Below are 22,425 nucleotides of genomic sequence, written 5' to 3'. Positions count from 1 at the left end.
TAACTGTTTTTGAAATATTCATTGGAATTATAAACAATAACACTAGCAATAGCACTTAGGAGCGGTCCCCAACCATTCCAATTCCATGGACTGGTAGCAGCAGTGGGAGGGAGAGGAGATGATTTCATCTGCATGCCCACTGTTTGCTGAAATGGAGCTTCATGCACCCACACATTTGCCCAATCGCCTGCCACTAGCAAATTCCCAACGGGCCAAGAGCCAGAGATTGGGGACCCCTGCTTTACAGCACTCTCTGAGCAGTTTCTAATGTCAACATATTGTCCCCAACAATCTGGATCCTCATTTACTGACCTCAAAAGGATGAAAGGCTGAGTCAACCTTGAGTCAGTCAGGATCGAACTCCAGACTGTGGGCAGAGTTACCCTGCAATACTGCATTTTAACCATTGTGCCAACAGGGCTCCTTGATTTATTGTTGAGGATGGCCTAGAATTTTCATATTTCTTTCTCTTATTGTCTTAGAATAGTATACTTAAAATATTCACACTTGGACAATAAACCTATCCTATCCTATCCCATCCCATCCCATCCCATCCCATCCCATCCATCCCATCCCATCCCATCCCAACAAATGGCTGAAATACAGCATCCCCGTGAACAAGTTACTCAGCTCTCTCTTTCTTGCTTACCTCTTTACCAATATGCATAACCTGATCTTCCTCTAGAGTGTATTCTGCAATCCTGAATGTCTACAACATAGATGTTTCTATATGCCAGGTTTTAAGGACTTGGAATGTAACTTTTTTACTGTGTATTTTCCAGATGCAGTGTAAAAAATGTCTTTAGGCTCCTGTATTCTCAGTTGCTGTCACATTCACATTCTGTCAGCTACCATTACATCATTTCAAAATAATTTTGATAGGAGAGTTGAGTCCTGTGGTATTTCATAGGAAAAGTAACTGAAGAATTAAAAACTTCCATTATACATAAGGCATCCACTGTTAAGGGGAAACTGTTCTCAGTCATGGATCCACACTTCATTTTGCTTTCCTTCAAGACAACTCATATGTATTCCAAATCCTTTGAACATATTTTCATTCGATATAGGAAAGATCTGAAGGATTATGTAGCTTTATTTAAGTAGGAGAAAGTTTTCAGTTGGTAGCATTTCGAAGGCTTTGAATGTAAGTATAGAAAAATAATAGAACTAATATAGAATAATAGAATAATAGAATAGATAATTTAAAGGAAACTATCTACCTCAGTGGGAGGATACTACCATTAGAAATTTTTAGATGTGCAAATTGCCAGTGGAAGGGTAGTGAGTAGATGGCTTGTTGCTAGGAATGATTTTTTTTTTGTCAAAAGAAACTAAAATAGATGTGTACAACAGTTGCTTGTGTCTACTTCGTTATATGAAATAAGACTTGAGTAGTCAGGGAAAACATAATAGTATAGATCATCCTCATGTTATGACTTTCAGTTACTGGTCAAATGTGCAGTGGTGCTAAAAGAGAGGGACTTACGACAGGTCCTCATTTTCAATTGTCACAGCATCCCCACAGTCACATGATTGTCATCTGGGTGCTTGGCACCCAGCTCACAATTACAATGTTGCGGCAAGCTGTGATCACGTGATTGTAATTTCTGATGTTTCCTGCCAGTTTCCCACAAGGAAAATCAATGGAAAAGCCAGCAGAAAGTTGAAAGTTGCAGTCACATGAGGCTCTTACTTAACACTCTATGCAGTCATCCTTTAAGTATGGCAATCGGGACTGTCAGGGGTGCCATTCCTAAGCAACGTGGTCACATGACTTCACACTTTATGATCTTATCACTTAGCAATGGCAGTTCCAGTCCCAATTGCTATTGTACCCCAAGGATTATTTGTAAGTTGAATACAGTGAGTTTGGAGATACTTAGTAAGTGTATAAATACAGTGGTGAACTGTCAATTGGATGGAATTAATAAAATCCCCCAAAACAGAGAGATGAGAAGTTTAAAGAGCAAATGTATGAATTAGTGTATGTATGAATTAGTATGTGATAGAAACAATTATAATTTGCAAGTAGAGAGAGGTATGTACCCATATTGGTGTAAAGTAGATTCAGCTACTGCATATTCTTTTTCTTTTCATCTTTAATATTCTGCCTTTGGTTGATGGAAGGACGGAAGATTGACTCAGCCTTCCATCCTTCTGAGGTGGGTAAAATGAGGACCCAGATTGTTGGGGGCAATATGACTCTGTAAACCATTTAGAGAGGGCTGTTAAAAGCACTGTGAAGCAGTACATAAGTCTAAATGCTATTGCTGTCTTTGGTTTACTGTTTTTCTGTCCTTTTGTTCAGTTGTTTACCCCCCAAAAAAGAATAATCTGATGGATTGAATGCATATATGGATGGATTCAATCTTGTCCATCATAATAAAAAAACTCCCTTTTAATGACCTTGTAATATACTAGAAAATTATATTTTGATTTCTCAGACTGGATAATCTAGAATTGTGACTCATAATTCACTCAATTTGTCACACATTCGCACACATTTAAAATTCAGTTCATAAAGCATACTGCTTGTTCATTATCATTGGATTAATTGGTATTTTATTTCTAAGGAACTGTACAATTAGAAGACACAGTACTGTAAATTAAAGCAATTTGTTTCGGATAACTGAAAACTTTTCAGAATGATGGCCAGTAATTTTTTCTCAGATTTTTTTTTTATTTTTCTCCAAATTTTAGCTATAGCTATGATCTGTCCCACTCCCTTCAATATAACCTTACAGTTTTGAGAATGCCTCTAGATGTACTTAAAACAGAAACAACACGAACTCGTCAAGAGTGTTTTGATATTTTTGAAGATGAGGGACTCGCGACTCAAAATGGAAATTGTAAGTATCCTTTCCATACAGCTAAGTCTAATTTTGTAATGCTTTTAATTGCAGAGACATGAACCTCTTAATCAGTATTACACTGAAAGTGTTCAGAGTTAATAAAGAATTACATAAGGTATTGATTATACCTAGTTTGATTTTGAAAGCAAACCAATTTGTATAAATTGTTGATCCCTTATTTGGTAAAGTTAGCATGTAAGTTAAGAGAATAATATAAACAAGTGATTGTTACTATTTTGCAAAAATACCTTTTTATAAAGGATCAGTGGTTATGAATTTATTGATAAAGAAACTTCTCCTGCGATATAAATTAATATCGATAGATACTAATGATACATACTAATGGGAAAAATTGTGGTTCTCTGATACCTTTGGGTTATAAACAATAATAATTGACTAAATACTTTCCGTTTTTAGCTCAACCATGTGAAATAATGCTTAATTATTTATACCAGGTATCTCTTCCCACAAGTTACTGCTGTAAATTTGTGAAAAATTCTCTTGAACTGTTTACAAGTTACAAATCATTATATCTGAAGGACATGAGCCTGGAAATATTCATCTAGTCAGTATGCAAATATTACATAGTTGTGAGGAAGACTGCATACAGATTTCATTCTATAAAGAAAGGAAATGGAAGTCCTTTTACTACTGATAGCTTCCCTAAATGTAGTAGAAAAGGGCGCATTTGGTGTCTTCCTATTCTGTCAAATAGAAGATTGTAAGATCTCATAAAGCATTTGAGTTGGTATAGAATTAGGAACAGTAGTCACTTCTCCTCTGCTGTTGCTGGAAGCCTTCAGTCAACAGAGCAATACAGTTTGAATTCCACCAGTTTCTTAAAGAACTGGAGAGTGAGAACTTACTTGCATTTATTTATTTGTTTGTTTGTTTGTTTGTCAAATACAAAGTATATATAAGTATAAGCATGAAATAACCATACAAATTGGATACAATCAAAGGGAACATTAGGATAGGAACGGTAGGCATGCACGCCCCTTACAGACCTCTTAGGAATGGGGTGAGGTCAGTAGTAGATAGTCTTTGGTTAAAGCTTTGGGGATTTTGGGAAGAGACCACAGAGTCAGGTAGTGCATTCCAGGCATTAACAACTCTGTTACTGAATGCCTTTTTGTGCCAAGGAACATGCTCTCCAACAGTGGCTTATATCCTCTTCCCCTTTTTTCCCTTTAAAAAAGCACAGGCCTTGCTTGGCATTGTAGTATAAAGGGAAGAACTCTACTGTATCAGATCCAAAAGTAATATAGATAAATATCTTGTTTCCAGTAGCAGTGAACAAAATGTTTCTGGTGTTCTGATCTGTCTAATCTTATGCAATGATTCAGACATTATATGGTTTTTTCTGTTTGTGTTCCATAATATCCTTAGCATGGCCTGAACCTCTGGCCTTTGTTTATTCACCAGTTATATTGCAAGTTAATAAATACAGATACTTATCTAAATAGGTGCTGCGTGTGTGTGGAATAAACTGACAATGATTGATCTAACGTAAGATTTAAAATAATGTTCTTACTATTTTTGCAATCATTTTTCAGGTGTATTTGGAATTTGCAGTGAACCTTACAGAAAATATGTATGGAATGGGAAATTGCTTGATGTTGTCAAAACTGCAGTTCATCGAGACTGGCTTTTGTATGTTATTCATGGATTTTGTGGGCAGTCGAGTATCCTTCTTCTTCTGTTAGTTATTAATGTTTGTTACAGTAACAGCAAATTGCTATTCTAGAAAGAAAACTGAATCATGGTAACATACAATAAAGTCCTTCCTTAGGTTCTTTGTATGTGGCTATTAAACTCACCCACAAATTAATTAGCTGTTTGTAAAAGAACCTCTTAGATCTTAAGAGCTGGAAAACAAATTTTCAGTGTTCATCTACATGCAGATAATGAAGCACAATGAAGGAAAATTCTTATTCTAAGCATGCCTATTACGAGAAATCATGAATGGGGTTAGTGTTGCCAGTGAAGAAATAAAAGACCAAATAAAGACTTCATTTCCTACCACAATGACTGTGTCGGACTTCACTGTGAAATTAGTTTGCAATGGAATAATTAAGCATACTCCTTTTGGAGCAGATAGGGGAATACATAGCTAATAAAACTTAATTATGATTAAATGCATTTTAATACAACAGAAAAATGGAAATGGATATACCAAAGTAATTGAGACCTATTTATTATTTTAGAGTACATCTATAAATGTTGTAGATCAGTTGAAGAAGGAACAATGTGATTTTTGTGCATTTTCTTTTCTTTTTTTGAAACAGTTTTTATTAAAATATTTTATATATACGATAAGTATAGTCAAAGAAAAAGACATAGTAAATGTGAAAGAGAGAAAAAAAAGAAAAAAGACAAAAGAAGTATAAAAAAGAAAAATACAGAGCAGCAAAAATTAACAGAAATATAATAAATGGCTTCTGATCTTCGTCTTGGTTGTTGTGCATACAATTTTAATCAAATCCCTCTCTGACATCATATTTCTCTTCTTTCTATAGACTATTTTTTTCTAATCAACAAAACCCAAAGTCAGAAAATCATTTTCTTTTTTAATATAAAAAGTCCGTAAGGAGTTTGCAGTCATTGATGAAAGTCAATAATGACCTTTCTCTAATCAAAGAATTTAATTTGGTTATCTCAGCAGGTTCAGTCAATTTTACCAACTATTCATGGTTGATAAGTGCCGAATATTTCCATCTTTGTCCATATAATAGTTTTTGCCCAGTGATCATAAATTGAAATAATTTTCCAAGACTCTTTTCTAACTGTGTGTCCATTAATTCTAAAGGGAAAAGGTCTGGCTTTAATTTATAATACTACACTTTAAAATCCTTTGGATCAATGTGCTTATTTAAATCCATTTTTTTTACATATCTACCAAGCATGATAAAATGTCCCTTCATGTTGCTCATATTTACAACAGACATTTAGAATGCCTGGATATATTCTAGATAATATTGCTGACATCAGCTACATCATTTTATACTTTTGTAGTCTTTCTATCCTGGTTTTTGGCATTTTCCGCACTCTTCCTTACAGAAATTTTCTAACTCAGAAATATTCTTCAAGGAAAATTGGGGAAAATGCCATCATGTTAATATTCAATTGAATCTGTTCTTTTTGTGTATAGAGATTCTCAGGCATCCAGGTCATGGTTGTCCCAAAGGTGCTTTTTCGAAAGGTCACTGGACTTTGTTTTTCCTTGAAGACATTTCGCTTCTCATCCAAAAAGCTGCTTCAGTTCTTCGTTTTTCCTTGAAACATCTTCAAGGAAAAACAAAGTTCAGCTGCCTTTTGAAAAAGCAATTTGGGGCAATTTGTTCTTTTGTTTGGCCACATAATATTTACTGTACTAGTGACTGTTGCACAACCTGAGAGCACAATAAAGCCATTCCATGATAAATAATTGGCAAGATGACATTCTAGTAGGGATTATTATCTTGTCCTGAATTCAACAGCTTAAAATTTTTGTTTTTTTAAGCAGTGTTTCTCACAGTTGAAATTGCCAATTGAAAATAGTTAGCATTTTTAAAAAATCAACCTTACCTTGATTTGCAAGGGTGAATTGTCTTCATTTTCAAATCTTTGGATAGTTGCTTAAAGAGATCCATGGTTATTAAAATAGAAAAAACAACAATCACAAGCAGAGATTTAGAAGGAGCAGAGTATTTATTTATCTCTGAATGTCTGGCTAATTGTGCCATAGGAGTAATGAGTAACAAATTTGGAGGTCTTATTGATATTTACTATATTTTTAAAAAGCAACACTGAATCAATTGGAATGGTGTTCAAGCTTCTGCACCTGCTGTATGTTTTCACTGTTTTCTTATTTTGAATCTTTAAATGGTTGAACCATTTCCCAAAAGATACAACATTTAATTTTGTATTCATGCAGAGGTTATGTTAACCTGTGTTCACCAAGGGATACACAAAACATACGATTTGAACAGCAATGCCTGATATTTTTGCATTCAATTCTAAAATAGAATTTCTGCCTTTCTTGTTTTTGGTTAGGGTAGTTTGAAAGATTAAAATGTCATGTTGCTAGACTAAAAGAACATTCTTTTTTTAAAAAAATGGAAACTGTACACTTGCTCTATGTTTATGTATATGCTAGAACTAAAAGGAAGTTAAAAAAAAGAATATGGGATAGCGAATGACATAGATTTATAAACCTTATCTTGGATTCCAAGAACTGCTTATTTATGGGCGTCCAGTGTATGTCACTTTGATAGCTAGAAGATCAAGTAAATATGCTGGAACACGGTTTCTAAAGAGAGGAGCAAACTGTGAGGTAATCCATACAATAGAATTTTTTTTCATTGTTGTATGAAAACGTTGCATGAAATGTACTTTGCCTCCTCTGCGCAGGCTTGATCTTGGTGGTAACTCTGTTTTGCCATTTAGGCAAATCTAAAAAAAAAATTCTAAATCATATTTTTTCTTATTTTGGGAAAGTGTATATCATGAGGTACAAGACAAACTAGTTGTTTTGTTAATATGCTTAAAGAAAATTACAAAATCTCTGCATCTGTTATTGTTAGATGCAGTGATTCCAGGCTTTTCAATATACTTATGTATATCGCAATTTTATGGTTGCAGTTTTTGTGTACTCAGAGAAATGTTCATTTATGCATTTCAGATTTAAGATTTCTCTGACGAAACATTGACAAGTTAGTAGAATTTAGATTTTTATCATAAATTCTCAGGAGCATCAAGGTCAAACTGTTTAATCGGGTTGCAAACCTAGGGACTTATTCAAAACTCCTTGACCTTTTTTTAAAAAAATGTCTGGGAATATATTGATACTCATTTACGCAAGCAAATTTATTAAATATGCATGAAGGTGGAAGGGCTCCCCCCCCCCCGAGTTTTGGAGATCAGTAATTGTGGCATGATATTTTTTATCTCCTGTGGGCTATCTCTGTTCTAATGGTATCCCCCTTCATTCTTTTCCTCTCTCTTCCAATTGCCCCATGGACACTTCAGATAACCGAACCCCAAGCAAATGTGAATAATATCTTAAGACTTGTAGATATTAAGACTGTATGTATAGTTAGATACTTCTGAAGCATAGTGTTTTCCTGCAGTCATCATATCTGGTTTGGAGTAACTAGTTTTAGGAAATGAAGGAAAAACTACAATTTCAATGTAGATGAGAGCAAAATGAAATTAGTGAGACATTTTTCTAAATAATCTTATTTGGAAAATTATTGTTGAATGATTAAGACAATGCCACAAATCATAGTCCATCATTGCTTTTACTATGCTAAAATAAAAACTAGGGTGACAATTGAGTGATGAGACTTTTGAAGATGATGTTGATAATTTGAAGTATAAAGTTACTGCGTTTTTCATGCAGGGAGATGTAGCAAATGAAGTAGAAACTGAGCAAATACTTTATGATGCTTCCGTAATGTCATTTTCTGCTGGAAGTTATTCATCTTACGTCCAAGTGCGAGGTTCGGTCCCTCTGTACTGGTCTCAGGACATATCGACTATGATGCCTAAGCCACCAATTACACGTAGGTACAAAATATTGATTTGTAGATTGTGTGCCAATTATGTGCTGGTAAATTACTGATTCTTGTGCTTCCAGCTGTAGTTTCAAGATGGAGAAATAATATTTTGATCAGCCACAGCTAATTGTAAATTGTACTAGTAAAAGTTTTCTAAGTGATAACATTAATATATACTCTGGTTATGCAATCTATACTACTACATACTGGGATGGTGGCCATGAATCCTGTTAATATTTTATAGATAAGGCATTTCAAGACATAGACAAATATATTTTCCTCCTCATACCCACACTTTTAACATACCTCTTTCTTCTTCTCCAAGGACAGCCAACTAGTCTTCAAGATAACCTCCCAATTTAAATTTAAATAGGCAGGATTATGTTGCTATATCAGGGACAGAGCTGTGTAGGTAGGTAGTGAGGGAAAGGCTATTCTTTTAAAATAAATATATTAATTAGATGCAATACAAGGTTCAACTTTCTTAAAGAGGCTGTTGGCGTCATGGCATCTTTGTGCTATTCTCCTAGCAAGTAGTACCTCTCGCAAGACTGTAGGGGGCTCTGATTTTTAAGGAAGTTCTGTTTGTTTGTGGAGTGTGTGGAGCCTCCTTAAAACACTGCCCCCTACAGTCTCAAGAGAAGTACTATTTACTAGGAGGATAGCACACAGTTGCCCTGAAGTTGGCAGCTTCTACAAGAAAGCTGAGCTTCACATTGCATTGCATCACATGAGAGCAAGTCAGAGCCTGGCTTGAGGGACAGGAAACAGAGCACTGGGTTCCTCAGGGATGGGGGGGGTCATTGGGAGGCACTGAGCAGGCAACTCTGGCCCCGTGCTTCTAAGGGCCTCTCCAGGGGTGAAATGCTACTGGATCGGACCGGATCGGGCGAGTAGGTAGTGGAGTTTGGTTCTGGTTCGCCGATCCGGTAGCGATCGCTGGCTGGCCACGCCACCGAACCACTCCACACCCCTTGCTCGCCGCTTCCTCAACCGGGTCGGGGAATGCACCATTCCCTGACACCAGCCTTGTCCCGGAGCTGCCGCCCGCTCTTCCTTCGCCACACAGCGTATACTTACTTTCTTCCAGCGGCTGGCTGCCAGGAAAGGCAAAAGTCCAAAAGTTAGAGTCCCTCTCCTTAAATCTGCCGCCGCTATTGCTGTGTTTTCCATGCACCGACTGCGCAAGCGCACACCCGTTTATTTCATTTATTTATCAGCAGCAGGTTGGGTATGTGCTTGCGCAGCCAGCGCATAGAACAAGGTGGCATATTCAAGGAGAGGAACTCCGGTAACTTTTGGATGCTTGCCTTTCCCGGCAGCCAGCTGCTGGAAGAAAGTAAGTATATGCCGCGTGGCAAAGGAAGAGCGGGCGGCGGCTCCTGGACAAGGCTGGTGTCGGGGAATGGCTGGTGTCGGGGAATGGTTCCATTCTGCAGGGCTGGGTGCAGGGCTGGGTGTAATATTTGACCAACAGAACTATGACAGTTTTTTAGAAATTCAATAATATACCTTATTATTTAGTTAACTAGCTATTAAAAGCATATGCTTATCTTTATTAGCTATCACTTACATAGAAAAATCAGTGTTTCTTGCTTCTTGCTGTATGCTGCTTAAGTTAACAGAGCAGAACTTAAAAGACATATTGGGCACTTAAAAGACATAAAACTATTGCTGCTTTGTTGTCTTTTTTTGCTCACAAATAGAAAAGATAAATAATATTGTGTTATTGAATTATGGATTTGTTTGGCCTAGCTCAACTAGTTATATAAGATGGAGCCAGGGGATAAAAAATATAATGCACTGTGTGTTTTAAAACTCATCCAAAAAGAAAGTAAAAAGGCATTTGTATACAAGTAGTATCACTTCATTGATCCAGTAAAATTTCAGATACTGAAAATAAGGAAAAAAATCCCCTCTTTTCCCTTTATCCCATTTACACTGCCCAGTTGGTTAAGCTTTTTGAACAACATTGTAAGTGGTATAGGAAGCTGTAGAAAGAAGTAAAAATCATTGGAAATTGTACCTCTGCTGGTTGCAGTTTGATATGAGAGTGGCTCAAACTGTTCTACCATCAAAGTGATAATAACTGACTGCAATCCATTATTTGTTCAGGTTTTTTCTTGATGAGATCATTAAGTTACTAGGTAAAATTGAAAAGGTCGGTACTGCATACATACCAGGGGTGAAATCCAGCAGGTTCTGACAGGTTCTGGAGAACCGGTAGTGGAAATTTTGAGCAGTTTGGATAACCTGTAGCAGAAATTTTGAATAGTTCGGAGAACTGGCAAATACCACCTCTGGCTGACCCCAGAGTGAGAAGGGAATGGAGATTTTTCAATGTCCTTCCCCCAGGAGTGGGAAAGGAATGGGGATTTTGCAATATCCTTTCCCCAGGTGTGGAGAGGGATTGGGGATTTTGCAGTATCCTTCCCCTGGAGTGGGGTGGGAATGGAGATTTTGCAGTATCCTTCCCCTGCCATGCCCATCAAACCGTTCCCACAGAACCTGTAGTAAAAAAATTTGGATTTCACCACTGATACATACCATTCTGAACTCCAGGAGAAACAGCAAAATATAAATGCAACAGATAAAACCATGGTGACCTGGGAATTCTGTTTCTGTTACAAGGTTATGCTCATTAATCTAATTAGAGCTAATTCCGAACCTATGACTTTTATATATGCTTCTGTGTAGCCAAAATAAATCTGAAACCAGAATGCCCTTCTGCCCTGAATTCTTTCAAATATCGTATTCCATCACTGAGAGCCAAGTGAGTTGTTGGGAAGTATTTGCTTAACATCTATCTCAGTAGCTCTTTTTTTAGCATTATTGTCCAGCTTATTATTTTTTATGTGTATGTTATCATTTCACAAAAGAACTTCGCATAACAATATAAGCAGTTCATGTACGTGGGGCTGATCACTTCACTTTCCAGGTTTAGAAAATTTTATTAAAAAATAGATGAGAGGAAAACAATATCATCTGTCCTGAAAATAAGCTTCCTGACTTTCCATCTGCTTTGAAGTTTCAACAAGGATTGCTAAATATGAAATATATAGCATATTAAAACTAAATAACAGCCTAGGATTCTGTTCATCTAATATGAATTACTGTTTTTCTAGTGGACCAGGCAGACCCATTTGCTCATGTAGCTGCTCTTCACTTTGATCAAATGCTTCAGAGATTTGGCTCTCCAATCATCATTTTGAACCTTGTCAAGGTAAACATTTTTGCTTATGTTATTTCCTAAATGTTGTCAGCTTTTGGTGAGAGATCCTAAAGATCTCTCTGAATGATCTTGTCATTCAGAAAAATCAAGTTAAATTAAATATTTTATTAAACCATTGAAAAATATTACAAAACGGGTTAATGTACTTGGGATTATTTTCCTGTTTTATTTTCAAGTAAGTTGATGATTTTGTGAAATGTTTTTGCTTTATAACTAATATTTTAGTACATTTTAATTATTCACTTTATCAATCTCCTTGAACATTTTTAATGCTGACTATAAGCTGTATTTATTGAAGATATTATCATTAATACCCTATGTAGGGAGACTTATATTTACTTCTATTTTCCAATCCACGTAGCATTCCCATGGAAAGCTGCTACAAAAATTATTTGGCATTTCAGAGACAAGTACTCAGAGCTGTGCTTCCCTTTCGCAGTGCTATTTTTTGAATTGTCAGTGAGTAAAATCAATTATTTCTTTTGATAAAAGAAATAAATTATTTAGTGCAGTGTTGTATGTGATCAAGAATTTCTATCATCTTAAGGATTTCAGCTATGTCTTTGCATATGTGGAAACTGAGTACATTAATACATTTTAAAATATAATTCGTAAATGTTTCTAAATGTGCCAGCAGATAGTATCAGTTTTTATAATAAATGTTGTTTCTTCTAAATACTTTGCAAGGAATAGATTTCTTAAGAATCCACAGTTAGCATATGTATATATCCTACATGCCAATTTGAGAACTCAGTATAGATTTTAGCAAATGATAAATGGATGTATATCCTTCTAGGCACTGCTGAGAGGAAAGGAGTATCTCAGAGGAAGCATGCAGAGTTAGAGTGAAAAAACCAATGACAAAATCAGCTTGGAGATTAGCCCTTATTATCCCACTTTTTGGAGATACAGATTAAGGGAAGAAACATTTTTAGTTCTCCAGTATGAATTGAATGGAGAAAAAAGATGTTTACATGAAGCAAAGTATTTAAAAGTTGCCATGAACTTGCTAAAATCGAACTTGCTAATAAGCAATAATTTATCATTATGGGAAAAATCTGTTGAGGTTCTAAAGTTGGAATGCTTCTTTTATTCCTTCTACGTTAGAAGAGAAAATTGAAAGTTTTCAGTAGTGATCAAAGAAGGTACCAATTGTATTATAAAATCATAATTTGCCTACTTGATTTACTTGCCCAGTTCCAAATCTTAGTTTGTAAAGGCTGATCTTAGTTTTTGATTTTAACATGAGGCTAAATTGCTCTTCTATACGGAAGGATGGGAAAAGAATAACAGTAGTGTTCTGTGTACATTGTGGCATGATATCAATGAATCATCAATCCACCAAGTTCAACATTTTCTATGCTGATTGGCTAGGAGTTTTTCTGAGCCCTATCTGGAGATGTCAGGGTTTGAAGGTGAGATTCTACTACAGAAAGTTTGCTCTAGTCCAAACTTGTGGCCCGTCCATCCTTAGGGAGATCTTTTGCAGGTTACCACTATAAAAATGTTGCACCATTTCCTATAGTCAACTGGCATGCCTTAATAATAATAATAATAATATTTTAATTTGTATACCGCCCTTCTCCCGAAGGACTTAAATTTGCATTCTGTTAGAATTAGCATTAATACATTATTAATGTAATTTATTTTAAACCACTGTATATGTCAATATTTTACATTTCTGATTTTATAAACTTGTACTAGAACTGAATTGACATCATTTTAATATCAAAAATAATAAAGAGCAAGAATTCCAGTCTATTTTAACTCTGTCAACCCTTGAAGCAAAACTGTATCTAAAGCTGTTTCATTAGTAAGTAATTCTCCTAACTGTTCTTTTGTCAGCAGCCACTGAAGAGAAAACTTAGGCATGTAATATTTTTTTTCATTTTCTTTCTCACACACATTAATTAACAGGTTGTCCCTTTGATCACTTTAGAACATAAATTACTCACTGAGAATGACACAGTGGGGAGGAAAATGAAGTAAATAGTTAATTTATTTTCACTTGCTTCGTTGCAAGTTTCTTACAGAACAGCTGCTCAAGATCCTATCTGACATTCCAAAAAGCCATTTATCTGACAGAATATGCATATCCCGTAGGAGTATTTGAATGCTATTCTTGCTTACACCCTGTCAGCTTTCCTAATGGCTGAGCCAAGGAAAAAGATTAGTGTTGTTATGTCTAAATACTATACAACCAAGTTACATAGGTACTTGATGTGAGGTCCCTCAGAGCCAAAAAGGTTATAATCTGAATAGAGGCAAGTATTTTAGCTGCCGTTGTTCATAGGTCTTAAGGTCAAACCCAGTGATATAAAAAGAATGTTGTAGAAGAGACTAACTTAGTAAAATATCACCCTAGTAACAAGTCATGCTGTTAAATAACCTGCACTTACTGATTATCCCCAATTTTCCAAATTATTATTAGAATTAGAATTCTTTATTAGCCAAGTGTGATTGGATACACACAAGGAATTTGTCTCAGGTGCATAAACTCTCGGTGTACATCAGTGGTGGGTTTCAAACTTTTTTACTATCCATTCTGTGGGTGTGGCTTGGTGGATGTGGCATGGCTTGGTGGGCGTGGCAGGGGAAGGGTACTGCAAAATCCCCATTTCCTCCTGACCAGCTTGGGAGGCAGAGAATAGATGGGGGTGGGGCCAGTCAGAATTTTTACTACTGGTTCTCTGAACTACTCAAAATTTCCACTACCGATTCTCCAGAACTGGTCAGAACCTGCTGAAACCCACCTCTGGTGAACATACAAGCAATAAGTGGTAATTATAATCATATTCCTTTGTACATTTGGGGGGGGGGGCAAAGAAAGCATGTAGAAAAAATATTTTAATAGTGAAGAGTTCTGATGTATCTAAAGAATGTCTAAGAAACCTCAAACAGATATGCAAGCTTCCTATAGAAGCTTGGGAAATTGAAGGGAGTGTGTCAGCTGTTTGATACGAAGAAAAATTTATCCTCTGAGAGGACAGAAGTGGAGAAGATGTGAAGTGATTTTATGATCTCTGTACCCTAGAATCCCTCATGGGATTGTTGATATTACAGATAAAATTACTGAGTGCATAGCATATGTGCAGCATTACTTAGTATATCATTGTTTATATTAATAGCTAACTAGATAAACATGTTTTCTAGGTGATATAGTCATGGGTAGGCAGAGCATGCTTAAAGCCAACATTGAAAGTAAGAGATGTTAGATATCTGTGAGGGTTCTTTGCTCTCCAAGGACTGAACACAAGACAGCATACCAAATATTTTATTGCAGCACACACTTTCCCTAATAATAGGCCAGTGCTCTGAGTCAACTCCATCCTTCTAGGACTTTGCAAAGTGATGTTGCCACGTAACTTATGTCTTTAATACTCTTTGTATTCAGTCTATTAATACTCAGTTCAAACAAAAAGTCTCAGAGTCTTTAATGTAGCATCAACCTTTGGCTTTTTCCAAAAGTTTTTATATTACTTAAAATGGGGTGCTATTGCAGTATGGTTACTCCTTTTCTAGTTGTTGTTGAGCTCTAGCTAAAGCTCCATGCAGGACTCCTACCAGAATATCCTGCTCACCATAGTTAGTGGTCCTGGCAGATGACCAGTAGTCTTCTTGCCTGCTTATAATAGCTGCCAATCTCCAGAAGTTGCCTCCACTTCCCTGTCTGTACATTGGCTTATCTTCTTTTCTCCCTCACGCCTCCTCACTTTGTGTTAGTGTGTGCTTTTCTTAGCTAAGAATCTGGGTGAGGTGAAGCTGCCTCTGGACATCAGCAGGTCCTTCACAAAAGCAGATCACATCCCAACTTCACTCCCCCCTCATCACATCTGAGTAGTAATTCACATATGATTTCAAATGTCTCTATTATTGGGAGAGGAAAGCCTGGATTCATCCCAAAGTGCTTTCTATTGTAGCTTTTTAGAAACTGGAAAAGAAAGGAAGGACGTGTCAAATAAGAGTAAAAGGTTATTTAAATAGTCAAAACTCGTTCTGGAGAATTGCTGAGAAATCAGAAAGTAGCAAATGAAACAAAATTTCGAACTACAATAAAAACATTAGTTAAAAGTCTGTTTTTTGTGGTAAAACATAACTAGTGATGATAGTCTCTGTAAATCTCAGCATATAGTAGCTATATGGCTGGTTTCGTTCACTGAGGCTAAACAGAAAGAGATCTCCTTAATACTTAGAAAAAATCTCCAGAGAGTTCCAGAGTTGTAGGCTGAGCTGGGACAGTACAAGTAGTCCTTGAATTACAACCACAGTTGAGCCCAAAATTTCTGTTGCTAAGCTAGACAGTTGTAATTTTGCCTCATTTTATGACCTTTTTTGCCTCAGTTGTTAAGTGAATCATTGCAGTTGTTAAATTTGTAACACAGATGCTAAGTAAATCTGGCTTCCTCTTTGACTTTGCTTATCAAAGTTTGGAAAAGGTGATTACATAACCCCAGGACACTGCGAATGTCATAAATATGAGTCCGTCGCCAAGCGTCCAAATTTTAATCACATGACCATGGGGATGCTGCAATGATTGTAAGTGTGAAAAACAGTCATAAGTCACTTTTTTTCAGTGCCGTTGTAACTTTGAACGGTCACTAGATGAACTGTTGTAAGTTGAGAACTATCTGTAAGATAACATACAGCATACACGTGAGCTGCTCTATCCCTAATTCACTACCAACTCCATGAGTTCCTCTCCCCCTAATTCATATGAATTGCTTAAAGTGCTTTTATAAGGAAACATTCATAGCAAGCAGAATTGACCCTGAGTTACAGAACAGAGGGAGGAATCAGTTAGGAACATGTGGATCAGTAAACCAAATGGTTTATATTCCCTGACCATATCTCAAAGATAGTATAGCTAGTATGCTAACCTAGAGAGGGATAAATAATGATAGTCAGATGGGTTTATTAAAACCATTCCACTATCATGCAGTATCATTTGTACAGTTTCTGCCTTTTGGGGGGTCTTTTTTTTAAAAATGTAGTGGGTTGAAGATATATAAACCATGGTTCTGCTTTTGCTCAGGTTTGCTCAACAAGCTGCCATTGTAATTGTTTGCATACTTAATCGATTTATATTGTATCTTTAAGGCAGGGATGTCAAACTCGATTTCATTGAGGGCCGCATCAGGGTTGTGTTTGACCTCAGAGGGCTAGGCTGGTGGTGGCCAGGGGTGGACGTCGTCATGGTGGGAGTGGCTGGGGTGGGTGTGGCAATGGTGGCCGTTTGACGCAGGCACAAGATGCATTTTTCCCCCTTCTCTTCTTTCTTTCCACAGTTCTTTACTGTAACCATTTTCCTATCCCTTCTACTAGATATTACTGGCAAATATTTATTACTTATTCTTCATATGCCACTAAACTTTTTATTTCTAAATTTATACCCCATTGTTTAATAGTAAATTGCTTTTCCAGGCAGAAAAGCTGTTTATGCTATTGTATTTTTATTGTTCAACTAAAAATAAAAATACAATAGCATAAATAACTTGATAATACAAGTTCTAACAGCAGAGATAAATTTCCAGAATAGTAAATAGAAATGGCTGTCAATTATAGACTGTTGATTGTAGATTAAATGGACCTACAGTGTAAAATCTGGCATTAAACTGTAGTGTTAATGTAGGATGTTGCTTGTTTTCTATCCAGATCAGACACTTACTTGAGGCCACATAATTGTAATCCAGTCCAATCCAGTCCTCCTGCAGCACTCTGCCAGCTGAAAATGGGCTGTGTGGGGACTGGATTATCTGTCTGAGTAACAACTTTTGGTTGTTCTGTAAAATATAGAATAAAAGAGCTGTCAGTTGGCAAACCATTTAATTCTATCTGATACAAAGTGTCTTGTCATAACTTTGGCGGTTGTGTGCCAGGATCAAAGATCTGTAAAGCTTTTAATTTTTAAGTATTCTCTTTGGCAAAAAGGTTCTTTGATTCATAGTTTATCACATATAAATTTGAGAGGTGTTTTTTTTTGACACAGCAGCCTTTATATGTTGCAGTGTTAAGTTGTGCAGACTAATTCTAACACACTCAGAAAAAAACAGCCTGAAACTAGATGAGTCTGTCACTAAACCAAGAGGCAGGTGGAAAAACAATTTCTAAAGAAAAACTTTAAACTCCTTGTACCACATTCTACCCCAAATCTGGCAATAGTACAGATTGGATTCATGTTACCTTAAAGTACTTGCTTCATTTCTATGTAAATTACCAGCAAGATGAGTGGCTTGGTGTATTGCAGATGGGGAAGTTCACAAATGACAACATGCTGACATGTAGCCATTCAGACCTTATTTAGTTACCAACCATACATGTCAGCATCTTGTGCCTTATCCTGTTTTGTATCTGATACCTTACATTTTCTATAGGAATTTCAGGCAATCAGCTGGATTTCCCCCCCAAAAAACTTCAAAGAAATGTACTGCTGATCATCACAATCAAGAACAGTTCTCATTGCTATTAGGGCTTTCTGCTTAGTTCTTACCTTACAGATGCTTTTCCAAGAAACCAGATTCCAAATTTATTGGCCTGTTCCCTGGATTAGCACAAATCAAACCCGTTGTTGTTCACCCTTTCATTGCTTCCTGATCTTTGAATGTATTCTTTCCCCCTTACACTCTATCCAGACTTCCCAGTCTCAATTATAGGGAGGATGAATTTGTAGTGAAAACTCTTGGGTTCTTGAGACTGGAGGGCCAGGCTGGAATATCTGGTTCATTGGAAGATATGAACAGAGGCACAAACAGACTGTGGAAAGCAGCAAAGGATATCCATGCATGGGGCCTTTTTCAATGGTTCCATTTGCCATATCCTGACTGGCCTTGCAATGTTTTTTTTTTTAATTTGCATTTATATCCCGCCCTTCTCCGAAGACTCAGGGCGGCTTACACTATGTTAGCAATAGTCTTCATTTTATTTGTATATTTATATACAAAGTCATCTTATTGCCCCCAACAATCTGGGCGCTCATTTTACCTACCTTATAAAGGATGGACGGCTGAGTCAACCTTGGGCCTGGTGGGACTAGAACCTGCAGTAATTGCAGGCAGCTGCTGTTAATAACAGACTGCATTAGCAGTCTGAGCCACAGAGGCCCGGTTGCCATATCACTTACTTAATCTTGTTCTGTCAATGAACAGAACAACAAGCATTCAAGGATACAAGAACTACTTTATTATAGAAAAATTAATAAAGTTATTACAAAACAATCCAGACAACTGCAACTGTGTCTCGGATATAGGTTCTATTGTTATGAAATCAAGCTTTAAATTCTTATGCCTTTATTTCCTGCCATGCAGTGCAATTACCTTAAACCCACTCTCTTGGGCGAAATATAGGATGAAATATAGGGCAGTAACCAACCACAAGAAGAGTCATGGTACCAGGCACCATACCAAAATAGCTGGATATGTCTAGCAAGTGAATCTCCTGGAAAGACTTTGGACAGCTTAGGACAGAAAACATAACTTTAAAATGTAAAATATAGGGGTGCATTTGTAGTGGGTGGAGATTTATCCATTTCGTCACTCAAAATATTATAGATGGCCCATAATAGTGATGAGGAAAGGATAAAGGGCAGATCCGACCCTAGTCCTTTTTAGTATTTTGAAGGCACTTGATTCCTGTTCCACATTGTCAACCTCTGAATGTATCTCTGTGTTTCTGAAAATGTGCAACAGAGACTTTGTAAATCAATCAGCTAAAATGTAAATGGATTCCCCACTCCCCCACCCAATTGGAGATAACAGTTTTCAGAAGCTGAGCTGGAGACTGTTGTAAACAAATATTAGGCACAGCTAGTAACAAAACGTTGTTGGCTGTTAAATTTTTAGATTTAATTAGAGCTGTCATGTGTATCTAAGCTCACGTGACTCTGCCAGGTGAATCATTGCATGCTGTTATTCACAGGGCTTCTGGAATATGGCTGAAAATGCACTTCTCTGAAGATGCTCAGTACTAAAACACCCCATTAACACTTTCCTGTCATTTATATGTGGGGAGAAAAGGATATTATCCTAGACATCTGAGCCAACCTTGAATCATTTGCCTAATCAGATATACAGCCTATGTAGTTTTACTTAGACACGTCATTTAGGATAAATGGTTGTTAAACAATGATTTGGTATTTAGTATAATATGGAAATAGGAAACAGCCGGAGAAGACGCCTAGAGAGTGTCTGGAGATCCAGCCGTTCTGAGGCTGACCGGACACTAGTTAGGTCCTATAGCAGGACCTACCTAGTGGCATTGAGGGATACGAAACATTCCTACGTTTCCTCCCTCATTGCGTCCGGCTGCCCTGTTTCGGGTGACCCGCTCTCTCCTTCAACAGGAGGGGCGGGAGGACCCCCTACAAGGGCGTGCCGAGGAGTTTAATGGTTATCTATACGATAAAATCGTTCAGCTTTGGGACGGATTGGATCAAAATTGGGTAGATCCAGGTGAGAGTTCCGAGACACGTCTTGTTGAGGTGGTTTGGGATAACTTTGACCCTGTGACTCCCGAGGACATGGACAGGTTGCTGGGAAGGTTGAATGCCACTACATGTTTACTGGATCCGTGCCCCTCCTGGTTAGTACTGGCTACTCAGGAGGTGACACGAGGCTGGCTCCGGGGGATTACAAATGCTTCTTTGCGGGAGGGGGTCTTTCCCGCTGCCTTGAAAGAGGCGGTGGTGAGACCTCTCCTCAAGAAGCCTTCCCTGGATCCAGCTGTTTTAGGGAATTACCGGCCAGTCTCCAATCTTCGCTTCATGGCGAAGGTTGTAGAGAGTGCGGTGGCATGTCAGCTACCCCAGTACCTGGATGAAGCTGTCTATCTAGACCCGTTCCAGTCCGGCTTCCGGCCCGGATACAGTACGGAGACAGCTTTGGTTGCGCTGGTGGATGATCTCTGGAGGGCCAGGGATAAGGGTTACTCCTCTGCCCTGGTCCTATTAGATCTCTCAGCGGCTTTTGATACCATCGACCATGGTATCCTGCTGCGCCGGTTGGAGGGGTTGGGGGTGGGAGGCACCGTTTATCGGTGGTTCTCCTCCTACCTCTCTGAACGGACGCAGACGGTGTTGACAGGGGGGCAGAGATCGACTCCGAGGTGCCTCATGTGTGGGGTGCCGCAGGGATTGATTCTCTCACCCCTCCTGTTCAACATCTATATGAAGCCGCTGGGTGAGATCATCAGTGGCTTTGGGGTGAGATACCAACTGTACGCTGATGACACTCAGCTGTACTTTTCCACCCCGGGCCACCCCAGCGAAGCTGTCGAAGTGCTGTCCCGATGTCTGGAAGCCGTACGGGTCTGGATGGGGAGGAACAGGCTCAAACTTAATCCCTCCAAGACGGAGTGGCTGTGGATGCTGGCACCTTGGTACAGTCAGCTGCAGATGCGGCTGTCTGTCGGGGGCGAGTCATTGGCCCCGATGGAGAAAGTACGCAACTTGGGCGTGCTCCTGGATAGTCGGTTGTCCTTTGAAGATCATTTGGCGACTGTCTCCAGGAGAGCTTTTTATCAGGTTCACCTGATCCGCCAGTTGCGCCCCTTCCTGGATTGGGATGCCCTATGCACGGTCACTCATGCTCTCGTTACCTCTCGCCTGGACCCCTTGAAGAGCACCCGGAGACTTCAGCTAGTCCAGAATGCGGCTGCGCAGGTTATTGAGGGAGCAGTTCGGAGCTCCCACGTAACACCTATCCTGCGCAGACTGCACTGGCTACCTGTTGTTTTCCGGGTGCGCTTCAAGGTATTGGTTACCACCTTTAAAGCGCTCCATGGCTTAGGACCGGGCTACCTACGGGACCGTCTACTGCCGGCCTCTATCTCCCAGCGTCCGGTGCGTTCCCACAGAGAGGGACTCCTCAGGGTGCCGTCAGCCAAACAGTGTCGACTGGCGGCCCCCAGGGGGAGGGCCTTCTCTGTGGGGGCTCCTACCCTGTGGAACGAACTTCCCCTCAGGCTTCGACAACTACCTGACCTTAGGACCTTTCGCCGCGAACTTAAAACCTGTTTATTTCATATGGCTGGACTGGCCTGATTTTAATTTTAAATTTTAATTGAATTGTTGATGGGTTTTAAATTTTGTAATTTTATGGGGTGTAATGTCATTTTAAATTTTCTGGCATATTTGAATCAGTTTTTTAAGGGTTGTTTTAATTATTGAGTATGTTTGTTTGTATTTTATTTGCCTGTTCACCGCTCTGAGTCCTTCGGGAGAAGGGTGGTATACAAATTAAAACATTATTATTATTATTATTATTATTAAAGAGCTTTTTCTGTTATTTGCATATTTATCATTTTCATAAGAAAGTTTAACACTATTATGAAACTTCAGGATTAGAGCAACATGAGCTTCAGGTGTTGGTATCTAGAACATTTTTATGGGACAAATTATATATATAAAAGCAAAATACCATTCATGCATCATCACAAAATCTCCAGAACCATAAAGCCTACAAACTTGAAATTTTGCCACATATGTTCCTCTTGGCTACTAGGTGCTCACTAAGAAAGGATTTTTCAAAATGACCATCAGAGCATTAGTATTTCCTATATTATGATTAACATGCTCTGATGCTAAGGAGTTCTACTCCCCCTCCCCACCTGGAAAGAAATTGTTCCAAATGCAAAACCCACGCAGAGGAGAGGAGTTTCAGTTTCAGTTTTACTTTCACCGCAGCAAGCAGGGGATAGGATAGGGGAGGCTTCTGTGGAGCAAGGCTGAGGGAGAGAAGAGGAGAGGATAGAGGAGGCTTCTGTGGGGCAAGGCTGAGGGAGAGAAGGGGAGAGGAGAGGCCGATCGTAA

General features: G+C 38.2%; 1 protein-coding gene across 1 annotated transcript in view; it reads left to right on the top strand.

Annotated features, from left to right (window-relative positions):
• Positions 1–22,425, top strand: part of FIG4 (FIG4 phosphoinositide 5-phosphatase) — a 79,630-nt gene that overhangs the window by 25,324 nt on the left and 31,881 nt on the right. The window contains exons 6-10 of the mRNA XM_058174100.1: positions 2,701–2,849; positions 4,409–4,537; positions 7,067–7,167; positions 8,236–8,398; positions 11,518–11,615. Coding sequence (XP_058030083.1) covers positions 2,701–2,849; positions 4,409–4,537; positions 7,067–7,167; positions 8,236–8,398; positions 11,518–11,615 — 640 coding nt within the window. The remainder of the gene's footprint in view (positions 1–2,700; positions 2,850–4,408; positions 4,538–7,066; positions 7,168–8,235; positions 8,399–11,517; positions 11,616–22,425) is intronic.

Source organism: Ahaetulla prasina, chromosome 1, assembly GCF_028640845.1.
Source record: "Ahaetulla prasina isolate Xishuangbanna chromosome 1, ASM2864084v1, whole genome shotgun sequence".
NCBI classification, from domain to species: domain Eukaryota; kingdom Metazoa; phylum Chordata; class Lepidosauria; order Squamata; family Colubridae; genus Ahaetulla; species Ahaetulla prasina.
This window is presented reverse-complemented; position numbering and strand designations above follow the sequence as displayed.